The sequence below is a fragment of the Mus musculus genome, chromosome 3 (assembly GCF_000001635.26).
Source record: "Mus musculus strain C57BL/6J chromosome 3, GRCm38.p6 C57BL/6J".
NCBI lineage: Eukaryota > Metazoa > Chordata > Mammalia > Rodentia > Muridae > Mus > Mus musculus.
This window is the reverse complement of record NC_000069.6, coordinates 31,946,618-31,973,564: the sequence shown is the minus strand read 5'-3', so window position 1 is coordinate 31,973,564 and position 26,947 is coordinate 31,946,618. Positions and strand designations below refer to the sequence as shown.

At 42.5% G+C, this 26,947-nt stretch overlaps 1 protein-coding gene across 4 annotated transcripts in view; it reads right to left on the bottom strand.

Moving 5' to 3' along the window:
- The window catches only part of Kcnmb2 (potassium large conductance calcium-activated channel, subfamily M, beta member 2), a 298,320-nt gene that overhangs the window by 226,616 nt on the left and 44,757 nt on the right, over positions 1 to 26,947 (bottom strand). Inside the window, exon 1 of one of the 4 annotated variants that reach the window (XM_006535548.4) lies at positions 18,681 to 23,178. The exons of the other annotated variants lie outside the window; for them this stretch is intronic. Coding sequence (XP_006535611.1) covers positions 18,681 to 18,700 — 20 coding nt within the window. The 5' untranslated portion in view covers positions 18,701 to 23,178. Of the gene's footprint in view, positions 1 to 18,680; positions 23,179 to 26,947 lie in introns of those variants that run through there. 4 annotated transcript variants of the gene reach the window in all.

Genomic DNA, 26,947 nt, shown 5'->3' with positions numbered 1-26,947 from the left:
TCATCCCTGGTCATCATGTAGGAGGATAGATCAGTGGCTCCTTTGGAGTCTGTTTAATAAGAATACAGATTCCCATGATCTCATCATCAAACCCCTCACTCCTAACTTCACTGTATTCCAACAGGGGATTTGGGAACAAGGAAATTCGATTGATTGCCAGTTCTCAAAACACTACTTGACCTTAAGCAAGGTATTCAATCCTTTCCATACTCTGTTTATAGATCAATTAAAACAAATGTGTTAGATTTGATCTATCTAGACTTTTTGTCACCTTTTCTATCCTGCAGCTCATAAGTTATTATATTTCAGTTATGTGTATAATTTGTTATGTTTATACAATTCTTTGTCTAGCCAGGAGCTTACAGCTCATTCAATCAAATTGTATAATTTTACTTACTAGAAAATAATGATGGAATAAAATGCCAATTTTGTATAAAATAAGTTAATAAGCAATAGGAATTATCCTGGGCTTTCTCATTCAAGGCAAATAATTATAAAATAAGTATAATTAATCATGGACAGATCCTATAAATTGCTTTGGTAAGGGACAAGCTAGCAGGTGTCGATTAAAGTGAGATTCCCCCCCCCCAATTCCTATGATTTTAAGAATTAAATGTGTCATCTCATTCTATAGGTTACTTTATGTTTTCTTAGCTAATTTTGAAAATTCCACAAAACCTTTGATATTGTCCTTGAATGTCAGGCCCAATGTCAAAATTAAATTTCAGTTTTGAGGAGAAAAATAGTGGCCTTTTAAGACAATTGTTAAGTCTTGTAATGTATTTGTGGTGTTTGGTTACACATTACATTAAATATTTTTATTTAAAAATATTTAAAAACCTTTTTCATAATATAATCTTGATCAGATTTTTCCTATCCCCAACTCCTCCCAGATCCATCCCATCTCCTTATCCACTTAACTTTATGTTATTTCTCTTCTTCAAAATAACAACCCATAAAAATACAACACAAAACAGCAAAGGAAAATCAAAACAGATGAACAAAAGAGAAAAAGAAAAGAAAACCAATAAAACAGAAAAAAAATACCAAACCTAGACAGAAATCACACACACACACACACACACACACACACACTAAGACATGGAGTTGGTTTTGTGTTGGCCAACTACTCTTGGGCATGGGGTATGCCCTGGAGTATGGCTGGTATACTCAGTGATACTTCATTGGAGAAAACTGGTTGTTTTGTTTGTTTGTTTGTTTGTTTTCCTTTTCCCAGGAGGAATCATTTGCAAACAGCTCCTTGGTTAGGGGTGTGACTTTGTGTCTCTTCCCCCTCTCAGCGTCTGTGAGTTCATATGTGTATCAGAGGAAATAATTAGTCATCAGTACCATCCACCTACAAATCCTGTGACCTACAACAGAGTCCTGCCTGGAAGACGTACCGGTGCAGTTGTGACACGAACAATACTGTACTCACCAGCTACATTTTTACTGGATTTCAGGCCCAGTCCATGAGCTGGAATCCATACCTGACATTGCTAACTTGGAAAAGAACCTGAGACTAGATAGATCATGAGCCTAGGAAAAATCTTTCTATCATTATTCTGCTAAAGAAACTCAGTAATAAAATGACTCCTAATCTCATATTGCTATACTTGTAGATGAGAGAAGTGCTCAACTCTCACCAAAGAAGCTTCTTGCAGAAAGTGGTAACACAGATACACAACTGAACAATGTTCAGAGAGCGAGAGACCTCAGAGTATTCTGCAGTAAATGGGATATATTTATCATACCTCTTCCTTGAAGACTCAGGGTTCTCTGTGGAAGAGGAGATAGAATGATTATAAGATCCAGAGGTGGTCAGTGACTCTAAGGAAGTAGCGCCTTCCAGATATAACAGGACTGATGGATGCTGCATTTTATAAACCTGGTTCAATTGCTTTTCCAGTACATTTTCTGGATTGTGTGCTACTCAGTTAACCTGCTTGGGCAGGCTCTTCTGCATTTTGGGGTGAATTTTATAGTTTATTTCAACAACATCTGATTTTTGTCCATCGTGGCCCTAGGCTACTTGCATACTGCACTCGAGGTACAGGTCAGCTCTATAGTCTATCCTCTGTCCCCAACAGTGCTTACAGTTACCAGGGAATAGTCTCCCTCTCTGCTCAGTCCCAGATGCGAGCCCACTGAGTAAGGTGGACAGTGAGAAACATGGAAGCAGTGAGCAGAACCAACCAGGTGACACAGTCTCTGCTGTCACTACTGCCCTGGTCTGGTTCTCCTCTCCTCCATGTGAGAACTCTCAGCTCAGGCCATTGACTGCGTTGCCACCATTCTTCTCTTTAGACCAAAGTAAGTGCAATGTCTTTCTCACTTACCAGTTTTCCTGGTTGCTTTCCCATAGAATGACATTTTTTTCAAATGTGTCCCCTGAACATAAAATTAAGGCACTGGAGCCAGAGAATCAGCAGTGAAATGTCCAATCCTGATAGAATTTCCTCTGCATAGAATATGTCACCACTATGCTGGTGCTGTCCCTGTCAGCTCTCCTACCATTTTTCCACAATGCTTTGTTCTCCGAGGTCCCAGCCCTCCAGCTTTCTAAATTCTGTGGGTCTCTGAGCCTCTCTGGAAAGTGTGGGAAGGACTCTCTCTCTGGGACACTTTGGGATTTCCTTTTCTGCTTTCTTTTTGTCCATTCATCAAATTATTCCCCCCACCCCCCACCCCAAGACATTGTTCCATAGAGGATTAATCTCCACTTTTGTGGACTCACTCCCACATCTTCAAGTTCTCTCTCTATGATGTTATGGCATGTCACCAGGGCCTTAACCTGTATCTCTATCCTTTATCACCAACTTTAAGGGACAGTTGATAGATACAGTTGAAGTGACATATCACTGATTATTATTTTGTACCCAGGAAATTGATAATCATTGTCGTCAGACTCAGTGTCATTTCTGGCCCAAATGTGCTCATCCCTTTCTGTCTTTCTTTAGTTGGTAGCACAGTCCTTCTGCCTCTACATTCCTAACAATGTGTAGTCCCCTTAAATGAGGACGGTCAGAAATATGGCCTTACGTATATATTCCCTATAACCCTTTTCAGCGTCTGGGCCTTCTGTGTCAATGCTCCTCAGCATCAAGTCCCAGAATGGCTGTGGCAGCCTCATACAAGACCTTGTCACACATGTTCTCCGGCTACCTGCACTTGGATTCTGTAGCTGGCTTTGGTGCTCACTGAAGGGTGAGTCCCTTGCCACCCTCAGAGACTCAGCTCATGTTTCTCCTACTCAGCTAAGCCTCTTTCCAGCGCATTGTCCTTTGCCAAAACATGGCTTTCTTGTGTGCTGCCATCCTGTTCACGTACCGACCTTGACCTTAGATCCTGTTCCACACACTGCTTAGATGCACCTCCCTTGGGGAGTCTCTTCCAGATCTCTGTGACATCTGTTTCACAACCTTCTTTGTTGTGATTCTAATACCTTGGCTGTCATAATAATCTTTGGCAATTCTCAGTGTTAGGTAGATAGTTAGATAATGGTGACTTGAAGGTCACTGAGGACAAGATGATTGCAAAATCAGGAACTGGAATTTTGGGACTCAGATTACTCATCAAAAAAATGGGATCTGAGTTTATTATCTATGGCCCCTGGGTGTAGATTTGACATTCTGAGCTGCCCAGAAATTATGAGGTTCCTATCTAGCAGAGGCTTTCTAGTTACAACAAATCAAAACCACAATAAAACAACCAAAACAAATAAAACAAACAAAACAAGCCAAGACCTTACTTCAGAGTTAATCTAAATGGGCCCCATTGATTCCTGGGATACCTGGAAGAAGTTTCTAGAGAGTGTAGAAGTAGTATTCAGCCTAGACATTAAGATCGGCATGATGGTCCCTTTGTCCACCGTCCATCTCACCCTGGATAGCAGACAGGCATGGTGGCCCCTTCATCCACAGTTCATTCTCACCCTGGATATCACTCCACTTCATTCTATGATAAGCTCTGCTCATCCTCATGGTACACTTTGTTCTTCTCACTCACAGAAGCCTGGGATCCAGAGAAGTCCAGAGTGGAATCCCAGGGACTTGAAGATTTGTTCAGCCCACCCTTTTTCTCTTCAGTAATGATTTGTTTGAGCAAAACTGATCGTTATGTCAGGTTTGTCTTAGGCAAACAGTAGGTTTCCTCACCTCAGATGTTTTGGGTAAATAATTGTACCTTTAGCTTGTGTTGCTCTGGCCACATGCTACTTTCCATCCACAGGTTGCACCTGCTCTAGATGGCCAGACTCTTCCACTTCTGCTAAACCTGTACTTCGCCTCTCACCCCTTTCCGTTGTCTTATTGCTAAGCTGATGGGTGTCTGGTTAAATTGGTAACCAGCTAGGCTGGAGATGAGGGAGAGAGCATCAGCTTTTCTTTCTTATTCCTGCATCCTTTTCTATATCAAAATCGCCAGTAAGTTTGATGAAAAAATTATCCTACATGCTTTTGTAACACCAAGAGGTCGAGTCCAGTCTGACTATAAGGCTCTCAGCCAACAACTTACTCTATGCTCTGCTGAGGCTCTTCAAAGTGGGTGGGCAATTATTGGCTGTGTATTTGCATAATGGCTTTCCTGTTGTTTCCTTTGTCCTTTTGTGACTCCTACTTATTGCTAGATAGTGCCAGTGTTAGCTCCTAGACACTGATAGGGACTCTCTCTGCTGAGATGTAAAACTTAGGTAAGTTGCCTTCTCAATGCATGATGTAGAATTTATTGGTGCTATTGTAACTTTTGGATATCAAAGGAGATGAACCTATTCTCTAGACTTTTCACCCCAGGACTGTAAAGGAGATCCCTAGATGTAACTTTTAATCTTTCTATCCCATTTATAGATTCAGCTACAAACAAGAATACTCACTGATTCAAAGATTATGCTATCCAGAAGTCATGTGCTATTTTCATAGAATCTGGGACTTCCCACAGTTCCAAAAGCATGGTGGTAGCAGCAGGGTATATATCCTCAAGACTCTGCTCACTGTTCGCTCTAATCTATTCCTTCCTGTTGGGCAGTGGGGACTGGGGGAATAAAGGGAATAGTAGAAAACCTGTGTGCCGCCAGAGTTCCAGTGCTCTGGGCAGATGCCAGAGGACTGTCCCTGGGTGGGTGTCTGGCTGTGGGAAGCCACTGGACCCCAGCTTGGCGGCGGTGGACAAGGGGCAGTCCTAGGTCTCTGGGCCTCATGGAGGTCAGAGATAACAGGCTCTCAGTCTTGGGCATCCCACGCTGGACACCGCGGAAGAGCTGAGAACAAATGGGGGCCCAGCGGTGGCTTGTTCTTTCCAGGGGCCGAAGAGGGAAAAGGGCAGGGGGAGGGGGGCAGGGGTGGTTCCCATGTGGGCGAGAGTTCTTGATCCAGTCCATGGCTGGAGCGCAGGAAGGCTTTCCAGCAGGGAGGTTAGACCGGGCTCATTAGGGGAACACCTATTCCATTGTGCGTCCCCGATGAGCAGAGACAGTCTATGGCTTTAGAGCTTTATTGTAGAAAGGCAGGGAGAAAGAGAGAATGTAGAAAGAGGGAGAAAGGCTGGCCATGGCCACATGGAGAGAGGGGGGAAGGGAAAGAGAGGAGGGTTAGAGAAGAGAGCAAAAATAGTGAGAGCTTAAAGAGAGTGAGGAGGGGCCAAACAGCCCATCTTATAGAGGGCTGGGCTATCTTGCTGTTGCCAGGTAACTATGGGGAGGAGCATACCTGGCTATAGTCAGGTAACTGTGGGGGTGGAGTCTAGCCAGAATGCCAGGAGCTTGGGACATTTTCTGCGTGACTGATAGTCACATACCTCTCCTGCAGGGGCTGTGGAGGGTAATTTTGACAGGAGCCAGGGGTCCAGGCGACATGATCTAATACCTTCCATTCCATGTAGGTGGAAATCACCACCAATCGGGTCCCCAGGGTTCTAGATCTTTGCTCGACTGGAGCCCAGGCTGTCTGTGCACAGCTCACTGATCTCTCTGTTCTCCCTGTCCTGCAGTCTCCACAGCTTCCCACTCTCTCCAAGAAAGAAGAAGATTCATCCCTATCTTCCAGGAAGAAAGTTCTTCATAGGACGTTGTTTAATAAAATAAAGCTATATTTTTAATTAAGGATACATTTCCTAAAGGGCCATCTTTACTTTTTTTTTTTTTTTTTTTTTTTTTTGGTTTTTCGAGACAGGGTTTCTCTGTGTAGCCCTGGCTGTCCTGGAGCTCACTTTGTAGACCAGGCTGGCCTCGAACTCAGAAATCCACCTGCCTCTGCCTCCCGAGTGCTGGGATTAAAGGCGTGTGCCACCACGCCCAGCTTCCATCTTTACTTTATATAGTTAGTGAATTTCCAAACAAAGTTGCCACATGATTCCATAGTTCTACTTCTCACACCATCACATGTCCACAAGAATTAGAGGCCGATTTTGAAGAACAATTTGCATACTCATTCATGTTCACAATACCAAAGGGAAGAAGCAATAAGAGTTAACATCCTGGGACAGATTATTAAAGTAAGGATGTGATAGATATGATGTGTGTATATATGTGTGTATGTGTATGTGTGTGTGTGTGTATGTATGTGTGTGTGTGTTTGAAACCCCCAAGTTGGTAAATCAGTTTGGAAACTATAGCCCCTCTGGATGGGTCAAACCACCAGGTTTCTGCTTTCCTCTACTAGGTCTCACATGTGCTAGACCAGTCTCTGTGAAGTACACAGCTGACCTTAACATTTGATCCCATCTCTGCATTGTGGGCTCAGTCCTATAGGTCCCTGCTTAGCACTGAAAAGTTCCTTTAACCAAGCAGACAGATTTATTGAGATGGGCTCAGAGGATTTTTCTGAAGTCTGCTCCCTTCCAGGTATAACAGGACATGCTGACAGGACTGGGAGCAGCTGAGTGGCTTAGAGCAGAGGGAATAGGCTGCTAACCTGACAGACAGATCTGATCCCTCTGCAGTTATGCTGAACTTCAGCACGGCCCCACACTCCCGAACAGGAGTGTGACCATGCACTCAGTACTTTCCTGCTTCGCAGGCTGCTGCCACTGGCTCTGCCGCCTCCTGTTCTAACCCTGACAGACCAAACTCACAGCTCAGAAGTCACTGTTCCTGTTCGCATTGCTCTCTTCTCCTCCCTCTGTCCGGATCAATCAAGCATGATAATCACAAGTTTCTCTTTTGTCTCCCTCACTGGTGTCTGTCTGCTTCATCATTGATGTGTAGCCTTGAGGTAGATGTCCTGCCCAGATGAATGCATGAATGAAAGCTACTGAACAAAATACCTACAAGAGTTCTAGAAAATCTGGAGGCCCTATCTCCACAGAGTAATTCATATTTTCACATTTCCTGAGGCTACAGACCTCTCTCTCTCTCCCTCTCTCTCTCTCTCCCTCTCTCTCTCACTTCTTCCCTCCCTCCCTCCCTCCCTCTCTCCCTCCCTCCCTCCCTCCTTCCCTCCCTCCCTCCCTCTCTCCATCCTTTCTCCCTCTTTTCCTTTTTTTTTTTGGAGATAGATTTTCCTGTGGTCCAGCCTTGCCCTTGAACTCACCATGTAGCTGAGGATGACCTTGAACTTTTGGTCCTTAAGCCTCTACTTCCCAAGGGCTGGCTTATACTAACTGCAGGCAGAAGCCAGGGCTTTTTGCATGCTGTGCAAGCACTTCACTTAACTGAGCCACGTCCCCAGCCCCCACCGTTTGTTTTTGTTGCTATTCCTTTCCCTCTAAGATGTTCACGAAAAAGCAGTGCAGAATTTATAAACAGACCCAGTTTTACTAAGTGTAGCTCTGTCAGAGAGGGAAAGTTGAAAGCCAGCATCTGAAAACCTTGCCTGGGACCACGTCAATCACAGAGCACGGAAGGGAAAGGAGCCCTGAGCATCCCATTTAAGGTGTTTATGAGAAATTAGTGATGTGCCATACTCCAGTACCCCTGGTGTTTCTGAATGCAGCATACGGTGACTGGCCTGTCCTATCAGAGAGTCAGTGAGCGGAAATGACAATGTGACTCTGTCCTCACACTCATGCTTTGCATGCCAATCCTATCGTGATAGAAATTTTCCTTCAGGTGACTCAGTGGAGTTGCCTGCACAAACTCTGTTGCCTAGACAGTGTGGAAGAGAAAGTTAGGAGAAGGCCTGACACTGAGAAACAAGCTTCCCTTGTCTAGTAGCTGTGGCCTGTGGATCATTTCCCTGTAAACTAAACTGGCTGGTAATGGTACCTTTTCCATATTAACATAGTATTTCGAGAGGCCCCACAACACAAGTGACTGGGCAAAGCAATGACTTCCAAGTGGCTGAAAAGCAACTTAGGAAGTGATGGGGCCCGCTTTGGGCATGAGAAGTGACAGCTCACATGGAGACTTTAAAGTGCTCCTAGGAGACCTGTTCAGGGCAGGCAGCTTAAGACTGAGAGAGGGACTCTTTCTGGGAGTCTCCCTAATATGTGGCACCCACTGGAGAGTGGCAGGCAGCAACACCTATGGCAAGTAATTCTCAAGATGGAGCCCACCCCCTATAGCCCTCCTCCCCAGCCATGTGCTGCCCATGTGAAATCCTGGTTGGAGACAAGGGAGGGGTGTGTTAACTAGACAAGGCTCTCTATGAAGTCCTGTCTTTTGATTTGAGCACAAATTTATGGGATCTACTTGTATCAGACGTAGTCTCTGAAACAAAATCAAACGTTTTGTCTGCTAAATATACAGATGCTCTTTTGGGTCTAGTCACTAATATGCCTGGCTCCTCCTGGCCTTCACTAACTGTAGGAATGATTTGATAGTTTCCACAGTGGTTATGGTATGGCTGTGGGAAAGAGGTAGAAGACCCTGGAAAGTTTGAATCTTTTAGGACAGAAAGGAAAGAGTTAAACCCCTACAGGGAAGAGGACTGGGAAACAGGCCAGAGTTTGGCTCCTTTTTGCTACCACGATGTGTAGAGCAGGGTGGGGCTAAGGAGGGGAGATGCTTTCACAGGGCCTGTGTGGTCACCCACTATACTCCTCTCTTCTGCAGTGTTTCTTTGGCATCTCAGATCCAGTGACCATGCTTAATTCTGATTTACACACAGAGTTGCTGACCTTGCCTATGGTATTCTATGAGTACCATTTATTTTCAGTAGTATTCATTTTGAAATTGAACAAAGACCCTAAAGTTTATTGCCCTAAAAATTTAGGTGGGGCTGACCTTGGGCTCCTCAGGGAGGTGGCAAACAGAAGTAGAGAGACCATTTGGGCTACCTGGGTTCAACCCACAGCCAACCATTTACCTCTTTAAATGCAGCTTCTGAAAACTTCTATCAGGCACCTGAATACTGAAGTGCATGACCGATGGATAGGTGAGGCACAAAGTCAAGGGATGTAGCGGGCAATCAAGCACATTAGAAATTGGAAGTCATTGTACAAAGATGTAAAGGATTTTTCATGTGCATAAGACATGTTGTGTGGGCTATGATAGAAACTAGACAACCCCATCAGATTAGCATATTGATTTTTGTTCCCTTTTTGCAAATACATTAGTACAAAGACACAGAAGAGGCGGGCATGAGTGATTGAATATTAGAAGAGACAATTGTATTTGCTATTCTACATTAACCTAATAAATAACTCTATTATCTAGCAGTGTGTCCTTGGAAATGAGAACTGCCAACACATTTCCATACGCGAAGACAGCGAACAATAAAATCCCTGGAATGTTACTGAGATCAGATCTTTGTGTTATTCACAGTTCACATTTGAGTCTCCATCAGGATCATGCCTTCATTCATTTCACTTTAGTGGTTTATAATGTGGTAACATTTCTTTTCTCTATCTATATTAATAAACAATACCTGGATGTTGACAGCTTTCAAATTGAATTCTCTAGTTGTAAGCTTCTTCTCCAGCTCCTGACTCAAAGAAATATCTGCCTACCAACATTCTTAGATGGAATCTCAAATCTAACACCCAGGGAAGGAGTCAGATTTGAATTTGCTAGTGTCCCATGAAGCATCCTTCTCCTCCAACCAGAACAGTGGTACTCAATTTTCCAGTTCTTTTACCCCAGACTCTGCCATCATCCTTGGCATCATATCAGCACATGAGCAGACCCTGTCACCTCTGGCATAAGAGTATTCACAGGATCTAGCAAGTTCCTACCAGTTTTGCTTCCCTCTCACCATCTCTGCTCCCTGCCATCTCTGCTTCCCACCCCGGCCTCAGCCTCTTCCCACCGCTACCCCCACTTCCTTGGCAACTCCTTGCTCCAGTTATTGTCACTTACTTTTGATTGCTCTGCTTTGGATGTTCCCATGCCTCCCAGTCACACAAACATTCTGACTGTGTAGTCAGAGGTGGCCCTAAAATCTAAGGCAGACCATGCCAGTCCTCCATTTTCATCCCTCTATGGTCTTTCCAATTCAACAAGGACATAGGACCTTGACTGGCTCCCTGTAGTGTGTTGCCTTCTGCATTATTTTATGATTATTCTTTACTCTTGCCTCAGTGACCTCCTGCCTACAGGCCAGCCATGCCGGGCATTCTGGGAAAGTAAGGAGAAAGTATGGCATCCTTGAAGTTGTGAGTCTCGATGATAAATTTCAGTACCTGTGAGTAAGTGGGGAATATGGTGGATAAACTTTTAAAGAAGGAAGACTTAGTCTTATCCAAGTAAAAGTAAATATTCAAGCATGTGCGAAATTGATGGACTATATCCAACAGGTAAAGATGGTCCATAGTGTGTTAAAGCAAAGCGGGATCCTAATTAGGTTTCATTTTAAGAATTTAAGGTGGAAGGTGTACTGAGGAAGAGAGGGAAGTTGTTCTAGAATTACACTATGACACAGCCAGAGAGACAGTGCCTGGGGCCAATGGTGGTAGACAGGCCAGTTAAGAGCAATTCAGGAAGTACGGCATGCCATACTACAGGGTACACATAGTCAAGATGAGACGCGAGAGAGAGTTCTCATTGATCAAAACTGATAGAGGAAAATGATTCATTTCCAGCTGGTTTTTTTTCAGTTAGATGGCTGAAAGAGAGTTCAATCAGTGGTTTGAAGTAAGTCCTTTGAGTCAAGTGTATGTAACTTAGGCAGGGAAAAGAAGGCCCATAAAAGGCTGAGTCTCCCATTTTGAAGCAGCCCCTCCTGTGTAGACACTGTGCCACATAGCTGTAGATAAGAAATGTTTTCTTCTCTTGTCCCTGTAGGAGGAGGCGAGCTGGGTGCTGCGAGGCTTCTCAGTGGCTTGCTCATTTTATTAGGTACTTTTTCCATTGTTTGGTACTTGTTCCCAGGTGTATCATTTTCCATTTCACACTCCATAAATATGTACATAAATATTTTAAGAGTTTCTGTCTCTGCAGTTTGGATATGTACAATATAATGGATAATGGCTCAAACTGAAAAGGACCCAGGTAATAAATTGCACTGTTCTTCAGGTTTAAATTAATCTCAAACTCAAGAGTATTGTGGTACTGTTAGCAGACTTTAGTCACAATAACCACCCCAATAGCAGAGTCTCTATTTCCCTTCCTCCTTGTAGTCCTCTACACCTTCTCCCTCATCCTTGTTGCTATCCCCTCCCTCCTTCGCATCCATTTTGAGACAAGTTTCTATTCTGAATCCTAGGCTGGCCTGGATCTCACTAGGTAGCCACAGGAATCCAACTGTCTCTTAAGTGCTGGCATTACAAATTTGAATTACCACATGCAGCCCATTTCATCTTATTTATTTATTGTTTTATTTTCGTGATGCCGATTGAACCCAGGTCTTTGTGCATACAGACAAGAGCTCTAGCCCTGAGCTACGGTCCCAGCCTTCCATTTCATTTTAAAAATGAAATTGCATGGTGAATGGACTCATCGAGCCCCATTCCTTGGACGGCAAAAACATTTAGAATCCATAAATGGTCTTTTTTGAGGCTATGTTACAGCAAAGTTGTCACACACAAAAAGAAAAGATGGTTGGCAGGCTTCACAAGCCCCAGGGAGCAAACTGAGAAGCACAGCTGCTTCCTAGCCTTTTGTACAGAGATGGGAATTCAGTGCAAACCTGCACTACACAAAACCATCTCTCTGCCCTGCTGCTCATGTAAACGGCCCAGCTTCTATACTCCAAGAATAATTTAAATGGAGCAAAACATCTTGACAAAGACAACAAATTTATTAAAACATAAAGTCTTATCATTTGGTGGAGTCTGTCTCACTAAATGGAAGCAGCTTGTAGCCCATCAGAGAGCCTTGCATAGCTAGGGCTGACCTCACATGATAACTACAAGCCCAGCTGTGTCTTCCCTTCGACTTGATTCAAAGTTAGAACTTTGATGCATTTCACATATGAATAGCTCTCAAGAGAATTGAAAATGAGCATACATATTAAACGGTGTCTTTGTCTTGGGTGAGCCTCTGCTTCATGAAGCAGATGTAGCCAATCTTCCTGGGAAGCAGAGGCTCTGTAGTGTGACATTTGTGTCCATGTAGGATTTGGCTTTCTCACAGTCTGAAACAATGTGTTCACTCTGGGTCTTCTGAAGCCTTTTGTACAAGGGGGTCTAGCCTGGGAGATTACATATCTTGTAGCAGGAACTTCATACATAGCTGCTGATGTAACTTTAAGACAGCTCAGGTGCTCTATAAATGTGGCCACTAAAATCAAAGCAGAGTCAGTGGAAAATAATGTCTGCTTCTGACAACAGAGTGTATGAGGACAGACATTCTTGTAGCCTTGTCTGGAAAGAGACAATATTGTACTTTTAAAAAAAATTGTATAGAGCTATCTCTTGTGAGACTATGCCGGGGCCTAGCAAACACAGAAGTGGATGCTCACAGTCAGCTAATGGATGGATCACAGGGCTCCCAATGGAGGAGCTAGAGAAAGTAGCCAAGGAGCTAAAGGGATCTGCAACCCTATAGGTGGAACAACATTATGAACTAACCAGTACCCCTGAGCTCTTGACTCTAGCTGCATATGTATCAAAAGATGGCCTAGTCGGCCATCACTGGAAAGAGAGGCCCATTGGACACGTAAACTTTGTATGCCCCAGTACAGGGGAACGCCAGGGCCAAAAAGGGGGAGTGGGTGTGTAGGGGAGTGGGGGTGGGTGGGTATGGGGGACTTTTGGTATAGCATTGGAAATGTAAATGAGCTAAATACCTAATAAAAAATGGAAAAAAAATTGTATAGGAGTGAAGCAGAATTCAGGAATCTGTAAATCTATTAATTTTTAGCAGAAAAAAAAATGGTGGCAAAATCTCTTTCCCCCAGTTTCATGTAGAACCTCCAACTACAAAGAGGTAAAGACAGAGTTGCCGCAGGAAGCCAGCAGGGCAGAGGAAAGCTGGATTCTGTCTTTTCAGACTGCAGACTGACTTTCAGACTTCAAAGAGAAGGTGCCAGAGGGCAGAGCTTCACTGGACAGCCAGCCCCGTGGAGGCTTAGCCCTCCATTTAAGGAGCAGCAACCACGTATAGGAAGTAGGGGACTCACTGCCAGTCCAGAAGGGCTTGCCAGAGGCTGGGGACAGGTTGCCCAGCTGCCTCTCACCCCTGGATCTGGCCAAGAGATTTCATCAGTCCTGTTACCAGACATGGAGCCTGGCAGCAGGCAGAGCAGTGCAGGTACTGGTTCTACTGGACGGGTTCCAGATCGTCCTTCGAGCCAGGATGCACTGAGTAGGAAGGGACATACTGACTGGAAAACTCACCAGAATGGGACTTTGATATATGAATTAATCCATGTTAGCATATGCCATTAAAACAAACAAAATAAAATATACCCCTCCCCCCCAAAATAAACCCAACAAAATCTTAGGTAAAATTCAGAAGCAGCTTGCTGCCGGCCACTTGTATTGTATGCTTTGTGGTTTAGTGGCTCAAGACTCATGCAACATCACAGAGTACTTTGAAATAAAATTAGTAGACTCACCTTCTTTCTTTCAAACAGGGTCTAGAGATGATATCTCCCTGTTTGGGAGTTAAAAGAGGCTCCAGGCCTGTTCAATGTTTCCACTGCAGTGTGGTCCTGATTCTATTTATAAATATTTAATAGCACTGACTGGTGAGGAGCCCACTATGTAGACCTGGCAGCCCCAGCTGGTGTAGAACCCACTGTGTAGATCTGATGGACTGAAAAAGCACACACCACCATGTTTGATATAACTCTACATTCAAAATCGATCAAAGTATTTATTGTCAGGAGTGTTGGGACTAGACTTTCTGGGTGAGCATGTTTACTAAGTAAAAGCTGTGTGGCTCTAGGTGCATTTGTCACCTACTCTGTGCATACAGCTTCTGAAATGAGTGGCACGCAGAAAGGTCTCAGTGAATATTACTACTTGCCAATAATGGATGATACATTCCCTTAACTGTTCCGAGAAAATTTAATGCTATGTTAACCGTTATGTTATAGAAGGTATAGATACATAGAAGAAAATACTATCTGGTTTAAAGCTTAAGTTACAATTTTTGAATCAGTACAGGGGAATTCCAGGGCCAAGAAGTGGGAGTGGGTGGGTGGGGGAGTGGGTGGGGGAGCGTGTAGGGGACTTTTGGGATAGCATTGGAAATGTAAATGAAATAAATAACCAATTAAAAATTTTTTGACAAGTTCATCTCCTTCCTAACATCAGTGTCAACCTGAGCCTGTGGAGGCATCTTCACATTTCACTACATTCATGCTTTCAGTGGAGATCTTATTTTGATAAATTTACGTCCTTCTTGCTTAGAGTCTTTCTAAGGATCTAGAAGATGGCTTTCAGGAAAAAGCCCGATGGCTGTTGTGGTGATGACTCAGTAAGTGAAGCCTTGTAAGCATGAGGACCTGGTTTGCGTCCCTAGGACCTGTGGTTCTGGTTTTTCTTAGTTAGTTTTTGGTTTTGTGTTTTAAAGAATTCCAGGCCAATGAAAGAGCATGTTTCAAAACAAACAAACAAAAAAACAAAAAAACAACACAGGTTGAACCTCGGAAATGGCAGATTGTTCTCTGGCCTCTACATGTTCATGCACACACACACACACACACACACACACACACACACACACACACACACACACACACTGGAGGAGGAAGGGAGGGAGAGAGGGAGAGAGGGAGAGAGGGAGAGAGAGAGAGAGAGAGAGAGAGAGAGAGAGAGAGAGAGAGAGAGAGAGAGAGATTGATTTAGTTCTGACATGTGCCTGAGGGAATTTGCTAAATTCCTCTAGGAGCCATAAGGCCACTTAACAGTTGTGTGAGCTGAGTATCTATCAGCCGATGAGCATGTTCAGGTCCCTTGCTACAGGCCTCACGTCCACTATCTCGTAAATTACAAGAAGCCTCCAAGTGGATCTTCATGTTTTACTAATGATGCTCCTAGGACTCAGGGACCTGCTCTTATTACCTGAGGTTCTGTAAAGTCGTGTGGAATGGGGAGCTTAGTTAGCCTCAGTGTGCTGGGTATGGAACAAAAGCACTAACAGTTGTTTCTAGTGTGGGTGTAAAAAACAAATGTGTGCATACGTATATGTCTGTGTGTACAATATAAGGTGTGTACATATATATGACAGATCTATTATCTATCTGTCTATCTATCTATCTATCTATCTATCTATCTATCTATCTATCTATCTATCTATCATCTATCTATCTATCTTTTAACCACTTTCTTTCATTCTCTCTCTCTCTTTCTTTCTTTCTCTCTCTCTCTCTCTCTCTCTCTCTCTCTCTCTCTTTCTTTCTTTCTTTCTTTCTTTCTTTCTTTCTTTCTCTTTCTTCCTTCCTTCCTTCCTTCCTTCCTTCCTTCCTTCCTTTCTTTCTTTCTTTCTTTCTTTCTTTCTTTCTTTCATCTATCCATTCATCTTCTATTTATCAATTTATCCCTTATATATGCTTGTGTTTGAGCATGCTAGACAGGATTCATTTTGTCAATGGCGTTATCCTCATGGGGATTACTCTCTGTAGAGAACATCTTGCTTCTTTAAAGGAACACGCGTATCTAAGAAAGCCAAGTGGTAAATGAGGATGTGTCTGCTGAGGCTGTCTGTATACTCCCAGGGCACAGTTCTAGCTACTCCTCATCAATTTCTGTCCAAGGTTCCTGCACATTGCCCAGCTTGTGTTAAGTGCTAAGACTCTTCTATGTTGTGCTTAATAATAATGGCAAGCCTTTAAGCCTTATCCTTATCATCATTAATAGCTGGAACGAGAGGTTTTTCCCCATTGGGATCTTTCCTTGCCAGCCAAACTGTTCAAGGCAGAGATCAACCAGGTCAAGTTTATATCCACTGACCTGGAGTGTGATAATGTACACAGCAAATGGCTATCACCCGAGTCAGTTAAAGGCCAAGCAGAACACTCTGGACTCCTCCCAGACAGATCCCTTGAGAAAGAGAACTAACCCTCCAAATGCTGTTCTTCCATGAGAAAGATCCTTAAATTTCAAGAGTCTTTGGAGGTTGATTATGGGATGGATCCCCGGGTATGGCAGTCTCTAGATGGTCCATCCTATTGCACACACTAGCAAGATTTTGCTGAAAGGACCCTGATATAGCTGTCTCTTGAGAGGCTTTGCCGGGGCCTAGCAAACACAGAAGTGGATGCTCACAGTCAGCTATTGGATGGATCACAGGGCCCCAATGGAGGAGCTAGAGAAAGTACCCAAGGAGCTAAAGAGATCTGCAACCCTATAGGTGGAACAACATTATGAACTAACCAGTACCCTGGAGCTCTTGACTCTAGCTGCATATGTATCAAAAGATGGCCTAGTCCATCAGTGGAAAGAGAGGCCCATTGGTCTTGCAAACTTTATATGCCTCAGTACAGGGGAACGCCAGGGCCAAGAAGTGGGAGTGGGTGGGTAGGGGAGTGGGGGTGGTATGGGGGACTTTTGGGATAGCATTGGAAAGGTAAATGAAGAAAATACATAATTAAAATAAAATTAAATTAAAAAAATTTTCAAGAGTCTTAGTTCTGCCCTTCTCTCTCCAATACTTCTCTAATAATCTGCTTAAAAACTGACTAATGTAGGTATATAGGAAAGAGTTTTCCTGGAACATATTGCCTACTAATTAAACTTACCATACCAATGGTATAACAGAGAGATAAACACAGACCAAGGGAGCAGACAGGATAGGGCACTACCCTCTGCTATGCTACCCTGCTGCATGGGATGGGATAATGTCCTTTACTACACTGCTCTCTTGCACAACTGATACGACATTTCGGATCAGCCAAAGACGAAGGGAGCATTGTTAGATATATGTTTGGAGAAAATAAAGACTGCCTTCTCCCAAAGGACCCAAAATAAAACCAAGGTGAAGTAGAATTTAAGGCATAGAAATATGTGTTACTGAAAAAGATATAGGAGAATCATTCAAAGTTTGTCAACAAATCATAGGAGAAGAGATTGGCATATTTTACTGCAAACATAGGAAGGATGATATACTATGCACTTAACTATAGAGAAAATTATTCAATTGTGTGTTAGCAATAGTACATCTAGTAGGCATAACTCAGAGAACACATGTTACTTGGACTATTAAGAAAAACGATGAAAACGGTACATGTCTGGAGGAACCCTGGAGAATTCCTCATTCCCATTGTCTCTTCTCCCTATTCTTACCCTTTTAAGTCTCTGAAAACAGTGTAGCTTCTCCGTGGTCTTCTTTTATTGCAAGAGATTGTTTCATCTCTGTTACCTTGCTTCTAGAAAGACTTCTTCCCCAAACCCTTCCTTCCTTCTGACTGATGATGAGAGATTGCCTCTAAAAACCAACTTTTAAACACCCATGGCCATCAGGAGGAGAACTGCAAGCCCATTAGCTTCTCTGGCATGTGTGATCCATGACCATAATTACTGTTTTGTGCTTTTATATTTTTCTTGCCTTGATAATGGCATATCACAAAAATCTTTTCTAATTTGATCTTAGCTGGTATTTACAGCTGGAATTATTTTCATCTAGAGTAAGAGAAAGTCAGAGCAAGGACCTGCATGGACCCTTTAACCCTCTTCCTTAACTCTCCTACCCTGAACTTGAACTGCCTCCACAAAATCCCCTTCTCCATTAAGATGATTACTCCAGTCATCCCATCTTGTGTGAATGAAGCAAAAAGCAGGGACAGGGCAGATAAACAACAAGAAGGCTAAGGGTGGCAAGCTCCTCACTCTGAAATCTCACTGTGTTCCTACACCACTCTGCCATATAGGAAAAAAAATGAAAAGTCAATTACAAATTGTTTTATAGGAGGCTTTGCTGTCTGGGTAGAACTCATACTCTGCCACATATGCTAATAAACTTATGTGGCAATGTTAGAACATTTATGTGAATGAATTATGCCTAAATTATCAGCTCATATTATCATATAAATAATTGCTCTTGCCTTCTGTCCCAGTGGTGCTATAATCTCTAATAAAGCAGTTTATACTGGCTTTAAGGGAAACGATGGTGCCCTAGAAAACTCACATTATATTGCTTTAATAATAAAGAAGCAAAGTTACTCAGGCAGCTCTTATTGACTCCCCAACTCTCTGGATCAGATCCAGGCCAGACCATCTACATCTATGAGGGAAAAACAACTGAGTGATCCTGGATGAAGTGTATGAATTAACGCAGCCTCCACACATTCAGAGACCCTGGTGAGAGGCTAGAGGCTGTTTTCAGCCTCCTACTCTGTTTTTTCCTAACCCTGCACTCTCCTCCTACAAGAAATCCAGTCTCTACAAGAGAAAAAGACAACAACATAAAACAATGGTCCTACCTTTTGTGCAGGTTGGCCATGAGATGGACAATTAGAAGTTGTCTAGTCTATGAAAAGGGGTGGCTAAGACAAGACTTGAGCTTAAATAAGGCAGATTGGCTGTGCAGAAACAAAGAAGAAATGACCTGAGGGGTGGAAACAGAGCTTCACAAATGTCATGTTGGGTCACGTGGAACAGAAGAGCCACTGAAATTTGAGTTTGTTCAAGTACATTACGATGATGCCGTGTGCAATAAGTTCTGCTGGAGTCTCAAACCACAAGCACTTTCAGAGTTGATAATTGCCCAGAGAGATGATCTCCTTTCTGTTCCCTGAGATCTAAGAGAGGGAAAGATGATCCTGTCCAGAGAGTTTTAATTTGCTTGAGAGCCTTAATCAGATGGTAATGTTTTCCCCTTGAGGACCCCTCTCTCAGTCTGTCAAGAGGAGCCCAGCTGCTAAAGCTGAAAACACTGGCGGACAGACACTCCCTGTTAGGAACGAAAGCACTGTAGACAAGAGGCCCAACTATGTATGTATACCTTGCTGTGCCTCAGATAGTTTCTGTTTCATTTGCAGGAAGTAGAAGGGGGCTATTGAGATCTGTGCCAATGAGAAAGAGCAAGTGTAACAATTAACTTTCCTTCTTGTCACGAGAGTAAGTTTGGATGGGAGGTGGTGTGTGTGTGTGTGTGTGTGTGTGTGTGTGTGTGTGTGTGTGTGTATGTGCGCGCGTGAGGTTTTTGGGGTGGGAAGGAGGGTGAGGGTGCAAGTACTGGGAAGAGTATCTTTCAGCTGCAGAATAAACACTGCCCAGGGCTTCTCTGCATTGTTACTAAGCGAGCCTCACCCATCTGCATAAGTTTGCAAATAGGAAACTCTTCTGATTCTCCTGCCTCTAACCAGAAATTTCATGCTGAGCAGTGGATGCCTTGGGAGTCACAAGATGCTGCCAGTCACTGAGATATAATGGCTGTGTTCACCTCCAATGAGTTATCTCCCTCATCACCTTCTTGAGGCAGATTAATGTAGCACCACGGAAGGTAGTCCCCTGGCCAGCGATTTGTGTTATCTGTAGGTCCTCCTAGTCCTCTTAGAGAACTTGGACAAGACATTCCACTTATAAAACAGCGTCATTTCTGGCTGGATAACTCCTTCCAACCTAGCTTTTCTAGGCAGGGCAAATAGTTCAGAACTCAGTTTCACCCAACTATTGTGTCACCAGAACACCATAACCTCTGTTGAGTATCTGACGTGCAGTGAAGGAGCCATGCACTCTGGCCATCTGCTCCCCAGTTTCTGACTTCTGAGTGCTGTTAAAAACGTGGCTCATTTATCCTTCAAAAGAACTATCCTGTGAGAAGTACAGCAGACAACGCTCCACACTGGGAGGGTCTGCACTTCGGAGAGCTTCAGCAGCTATCAGAATTGCAGAGACAGAAAGGAAGTTGAGGCTGTGGGGAGAAGACATTCTGTCTCCAAATTCCATCCTCTAATGTCCGACCAAAAGAAACCCATCCTTGGTTAAACACGTAGTAATTCAGTTATATTGGAAACAAAGAGATTAAATTTTTAACTGAATCTTCTAACCAGAGAATATAATCTCCTATTGCTGAATTAGATAATGTTCTTGGTAAATTTCCAGCCAAGAAGAGATTGGAAGTCAGTGTTATTAAGTTCCCTTTTCATATCTGTATAATTAAATTCTGGTTTAGACAAGAAAATAAAATTTGGCCGTGATTAGTGTAGCCTAATGCAATTGCTTGCATTTCTTTATGAAATGCAGGTAGCAAGCAGATCACATTTCAAACAGCCAGTTATTCCATAAGCTTAATGGCAATTTAATAGTCTTCTAAACTTTCCAAAAGACATCCAATATGGGGCATTAACTCGGAGTTACCCACTTACTGTTCAAGGAAATGTGTCCTTTGACTTAGTCACTTAGTATCCTAACACACTCATTTTTCATAATTCAAAACAGAGTTTTCCCTATTGGCTATAATCAGCTGGACACATGAAGAAAGCTGTTTTTTTTTTTTTTTAAAGAAGACATATGTCACTGAATTCTCTTTTGTATGTAGAAACTAACATATATCACCTATTTCCTTCTTCAGTTGTACTACTGGGAAATCTCAGGAAAGGTAGTTACTTTCTTTATGATCACACTCTTTTTTATTTATATTTTTGCAATAAAGATAATGTGTAACCAGGACCATTTCTGTATAATCTTACTTTATAAATACAATTTCTGTCTAGTTCTTATAAGTGTGCATGTAAACAGAATCATATCCAAGTCTTCCTGGCTTGGCAGAAACATGCAAAGTGTGTACAGGAAAATGAAAGATGATTCTCCAAGGCCAGGTTCATTACCCACAAGCCTGGATCAACAATTTCCGTATGTATTTGTAGAACAGATGAAAGACATAAGGGAACATTTCTTGTGTTCTCTTCTCTGATTTTGCAGGAGCCTGGGGTGGTTTGGGAAAGGTGACAGGAAACATACAAGTCACGGAAAGACTTCTGATTTTAAAGATTTTTTGTTTTTTTGGTTTTTTTCTTCAAAAGAGTCAGGTCTTAGGATTGTGACATCCTTAGGCTAAATGTTGGAATGGATGCTTTGATTTAGATTTTAAACAGTGTTTCAAACAGTGATGACAGATATCTACAGATAAAACGCCCCCTCCCCCACCCCTAGAGCAGTTCAGGCTGCATAGGATTCTTTCTGTCAATCACATGAACAGCCATCCTAGGTACTAACTAAGACTGCTCCAGTTCCAGAATGGGAGGCTGGTGGGCACTGCATCGTCTGGGAACCAGTGTGCTTCCCAAGGCTCTAGTTTGTCCTGAACATTTATATAAAAATCTCTCGTAGCTGATTCTCTACCCCCTCCCCTAACCTGGTTAGCTTTTAGCCACTAAATAATAGTTCAGACTAGGAGTCGTGGCAAAGTTACTTCTCCGAGACGATTTCTTTGATGCCCCAGATTTGTGACTCCTCCCACGTGTTCAGAAACTGCCTATCCACAGCTTGTGACAGCAGGTACGGATGATGCTTAGCATGCAGTTGGTTGACTTAGGATTTCCTAACTACACAATGGTGTGAGAGTTAAACATACTTAATAAAGCCTTTGTTTCAGACATTCAATTTCAATTTTTCCAGAGTAGCTATGTGCTATTGCCCTGCCTGCCAGACACACAGACACAAGACTGAGAGCAAACCACAGGCAGGACAGTGTGCTGTATCACTGTGATGCTTGGTAGACCAGTTGTAATACATGCATTTTTAACTTCACCATATTCTCACCTTACATACTGAGCTCATCAGGACACAGCTGCACTGCACAGTGAGGAGCATCTGTAAGGTTTAAACTTTAATGCTAATTTTCACCCTGGTTCATGGGGAGGACTGGCTGAGAACAGAGAAGACTCAGTATGCTTTACTTATAATGTAGCCACACAACCCACTCAGCTATGCCTTCAACCCTGCATCGTGATCCCTTCTCTTCATCTAATGACTTTCAAAATGTATTTAGTATTTGCCACCCCTGCATTTGTCTTGTTTGTTTTTAAACTTTTATTATTGCTTCTCCCACCTAGAATGAAAGCATGTTGATGTCACAGACTTTTGAAAAGCATGTTATTCATGTGCCGTTGCATCCATTTTTGCATGCAAACAGGGGGCTTGAGGAGTCAAATGGCCACTCTTCTATAATCAAAGCTGATTGAAGTATGGCTGGCCACCTGACGTCAGGGTGGTGAGAGCCCCAGGTCGATATCTTTCTTGGGAAAAGGAATAAAGAGTATACAGACAGTTTGCATCACATGATAACTACAGAAGTGAAAACAACTGTAAAGGTGATCCCCAAGGCAGACATGGAGGCTGGTAGGGTGATGGCAAATTAAATACAAGGAAGGCACATTCAAGAAGCAGAGAGAAAATAAATGCATGGGGCAAAAGGTCAACATGGTTCTGCATTGGGAGGAAGAAAGCCTATGAGGAGCAAAGGGGAGTAGAACCAAAGGATGCTAGTTTCCTGCATGGTACCCTCCATGTCCAAACAAGCTTTTGCCTCAGGCTGTTTCTACAGGGTCTTGCGTCTTCTTTGATAGCAATGTCTGTTTCCTTGATTCTGTGTTCTTAGTGGACATCTGTTCTGAACTCTGACATTACCTAATTCAACTACTTTTATTGACATATAGCTTAGAGTGCAATGTATTTTATTTTGTGCATTTGGAAAGAATCAAACATTAGAACAGCATTTCATGGTTTGTAGCATCTTAATGTAAATCCTGCTCTTTGCTTATCAAAGCTGCACCATTGTCCATCAAGTGGTCCCTGATTTCCTCTAGGTGAGATTTCTCACTTTTGTCCTTGACCATCAATCTAGCCTCTCCTTTATAAACTTTATCGTATCTGAATCCTAATCTTTATCTTACTTTATAAACTTTATCTCCTTTAGGAACTTTATCTTAGCCATTAATTCTAGTTAGAATTTTGTCTACTATATGGGTCCCTATTTCATTTAAAAAAATTTTTTTTAGTTAGGTATTTTCTTTATTTACACCTCAAATGCTATCCCAAAAGTCCCCCAGAATCTCCACCCCCCCACTCCCCTAACCACCCACTCCCACTTCTTGACCCTGGCATTCCCCCTTACTGAGGCATATAAAGTTTGCAAGATCAAGGGGCCTCTCTTCCAAATGATGGCCGACTAGGCCATCTTCTGATACATATGCAGCTAGAGACATGAGCTCTGGGGGGTACTGGGTAGTTCATATTGTTGTTCCACCTATAGGGTTGCAGACCCCTTTAGCTCCTTGGGTACTTTCTCTAGCTCCTCCATTGGGGGCCCTGTGTTCCATCCAATAGCTGACTGTGAGCATCCACTTCTGTGTTTGCTAGGCCCCGGCAAAGCCTCTCAAGAGACAGCTATATCAGGGTCCTTTCAGCAAAATCTTGCTGGTGTATGCAATGGTGTCAGCATTTGGAGGCTGACTATGGGATGGATCCCCAGGTATGGTAGTCTCTAGATGGTCCATCCTTTCATCTCAGCTCCAAACTTTGTGTCTGTAACTCCTTCCATGGGTGTTTTGTTCCCAATTCTAAGAAGGGGCAAAGTGTCCACACTTTGGTCTTCGTTCTTCCGGAGTTTCATATGTTTTGCAACTTGTATCTTGGGTATTCTAAGTTTCTGGGCTAATATCCACTTATCAGTGAGTACATATCATGTGAGTTCTTTTGTGACTGGGTTACCTCACTCAGGATGATAACCTCCAGGTCCATTCATTTGCCTAGGAATTTCATAAATTCATTCTTTTTAATAGCTGAGTAGTACTCCATTGTGTAAACGTACCACATTCTCTGTATCCATTCCTCTGTTGAAGGGCATCTGGGTTTTTTTTTTTCCAGCTTCTGGCTATTATAAATAAGGCTGCTATGAACATAGTGGAGCATGTGTCCTTATTACCAGTTGGAACATCTTCTGGATATATGCCCAGGAGAGGTATTGCAGGATCCTCCGGTAGTACTATGTCCAATTTTCTGAGGAACAACCAGATTGATTTCCAGAGTGGTTGTACAAGCTTGCAATCCCACCAACAATGGAGGAGTGTTCCTCTTTCTCCACATCCTCGCCAGCATCTGCTGTCACCAGGATTTTTGATCTTAGACATTCTGATTGGTGTGAGGTGGAATCTCAGGGTTGTTTTGATTTGCATTTCCCTGATGATTAAGGATGCTGAACATTTTTTCAGGTGCTTCTCAGCCATTCCGTATTCCTCAGGTGAGAATTCTTTGTTTAGCTCTGAGCCCCATTTTTAATGGGGTTATTTGATTTTCTGGAGTCCACCTTTTTGAGTTCTTTATATATATTGGATATTAGTCCCCTATCTGATTTAGGATTGGTAAAAATCCTTTCCCAATCTGTTGGTGGCCTTTTTGTCTTATTGACAGTGTTTTCTGCCTTATAGAAGCTTTGCAATTTTATGAGGTCCCATTTGTCGATTCTCAATCTTACAGCACAAGCCATTGCTGTTCTATTCAGGAATTTTTCCCTTGTCCACATATCTTTGAGGTTTTTCCCCACTTTCTCCTCTATAAGTTTCAGTGTCTCTGGTTTTATGTGGAGTTCCTTGATCCACTTAGATTTGACCTTAGTACAAGGAGAGAAGAATGGATCAATTCAAATTCTTCTGCATGCTAACCGACAGTTCTGCCAGCATCATTTGTCGAAAATGCTGTCTTTTTTCCACTGGGTGGTTTTTGCTCCCTTGTCAAAGATCAAAGACCATAGGTGTGTGGGTTCATTTCTGGGTCCTCAATTCTATTCCATTGCTCTACTTGTCTGTGGCTATACCAGTAACCATGCAGTTTTTATCACAATTGCTCTGTAGTACAGCTTTAGGTCAGGCAAGGTGATTCCACCAGAGGTTCTTTTATCATTGAGAAGAGTTTTTGCTATCCTAGGCTTTTTGTTATTCCAGATGAATTTGCAAATTGCCCTTTCTAATTCGTTGAAGAATTGAGTTGGAATTTTGATGGGGATTGCACTGAATCTGTAGATTGCTATTGGCAAAATAGCCATTTTTACTATATTGATTCTGGCAATCCATGAGCATGGGAGATCTTTCCATCTTCTGAGATCTTCTTTAATTTCTTTCTTCAGAGCTTGAAGTTCTTATCATACAGATCTTTCACTTCCTTAGTTAGAGTCACACCAAGATATTTTATATTATTTGTGACTATTGAGAAGGGTGTAGTTTCCCTAATTTCTTTCTCAGCCTGTTTATCCTTTGTGTACAGAAAGGCCAGTGACTTGTTTGAGTTAATTTTATATCCAGCTACTTCACTGAAGGTGTTTATCAGGATTAGGAGTTTTCTGGTGGAATTTTTAGGGTCACTTATATATACTATCATATCATCTACAAAAAGTGATATTTTTAACTTCTTCCTTTCCAATTTGTATCCCCTTGATTTCCTTTTGTTGTAAAATTACTCTGGCTAGGACTTTAAGTACTATATTGAATAGGTAGGGAGAAAGTGGGCAGCCTTGTCTAGTCCCTGATTTTAGTGGGATTGCTTCCAGCTTCTCTCCATTTACTTTGATGTTGGCTACTGGTTTGCTGTATATTGCTTTTATCATGTTTAGGTATGGGCCTCGAATTCCTGATCTTTCCAAGACTTTTATCATGAATGGGTGTTGTATTTTGTCAAATGCTTTTTCAGCATCTAACAGGATGATCATGTGCTTTTTGTCTTTGAGTTTGTTTATATAATGGATTACATTGATGGATTTCCGTGTATTAAACCATCCCTGCATCCCTGGAATAAAATCTTCTTGGTCAGGATGGATGATTCTTTTGAGGTGTTCTTGGGTTTGGTTAGCAAGAATTTTATTGAATATCTTTACATCCATATTCACAAGGGAAATTGGTCTGAAGTTCTCTATCTTTGTTGGATCTTTCTTTGGTTTACGTATCAGAGTAATTGTGGCTTCATAGAATGAGTTGGGTAGAGTACCTTCTACTTCTATTTTGTGGAATAGTTTGTGCGGAACTGCAATTATATCTTCTTTAAAGGTCTGATAGAACTCTGCACTAAACCCATCTGGTCCTGGGCTTTTTTTGGCTGGGAGACTATTAATGACTGCTTCTATTTCTTTAGGGGATATGGGACTGTTTAGATCATTAACTTGATCCTGATTTAACTTTGGTACCTGGTATCTGTCTAGAAATTTGTCCATTTCGTACTGGTTTTCCAGTTTTGTTGAGTATAGCCTTTTGTAGAAGGATCTGATAGTGTTTTGGATTTCTTCAGGATCTGTTATTATGTCTCCCTTTTCATTTCTGATTTTGTTAATTAGGATGCTTTCCCTGTGCCCTCTAGTGAGTCTGGCTAAGGGTTTATCTATCTTGTTGATATTCTCAAAGAACCAGCTCCTGGTTTGGTTGATTCTTTGAATAGTTCTTCTTGTTTCTACTTGGTTGATTTCCCCCCTGAGTTTGATTATTTCCTGCCTTCTACTCCTCTTGGGTGAATTTGCTTCCTTTTTTTCTAGAGCTTTTAGGTGTGTTGTCAAGCTGCTAGCGTGTGCTCTCTCTAGTTTCTTTTTGGAGGCTGTACTGGTTAGTTTTGTGTCAACTTGACACAGCTGGAGTTATCACAGAGAAAGGAGCTTCAGTTGAGGAAATGCGTCCATGAGATCCAACTGTAAGGCATTTTCTCAATTAGTGATCAAGGGGGAAAGGCCCTTGTGGGTGGGACCATCTCAGGGCTGGTAGTCTTGGTT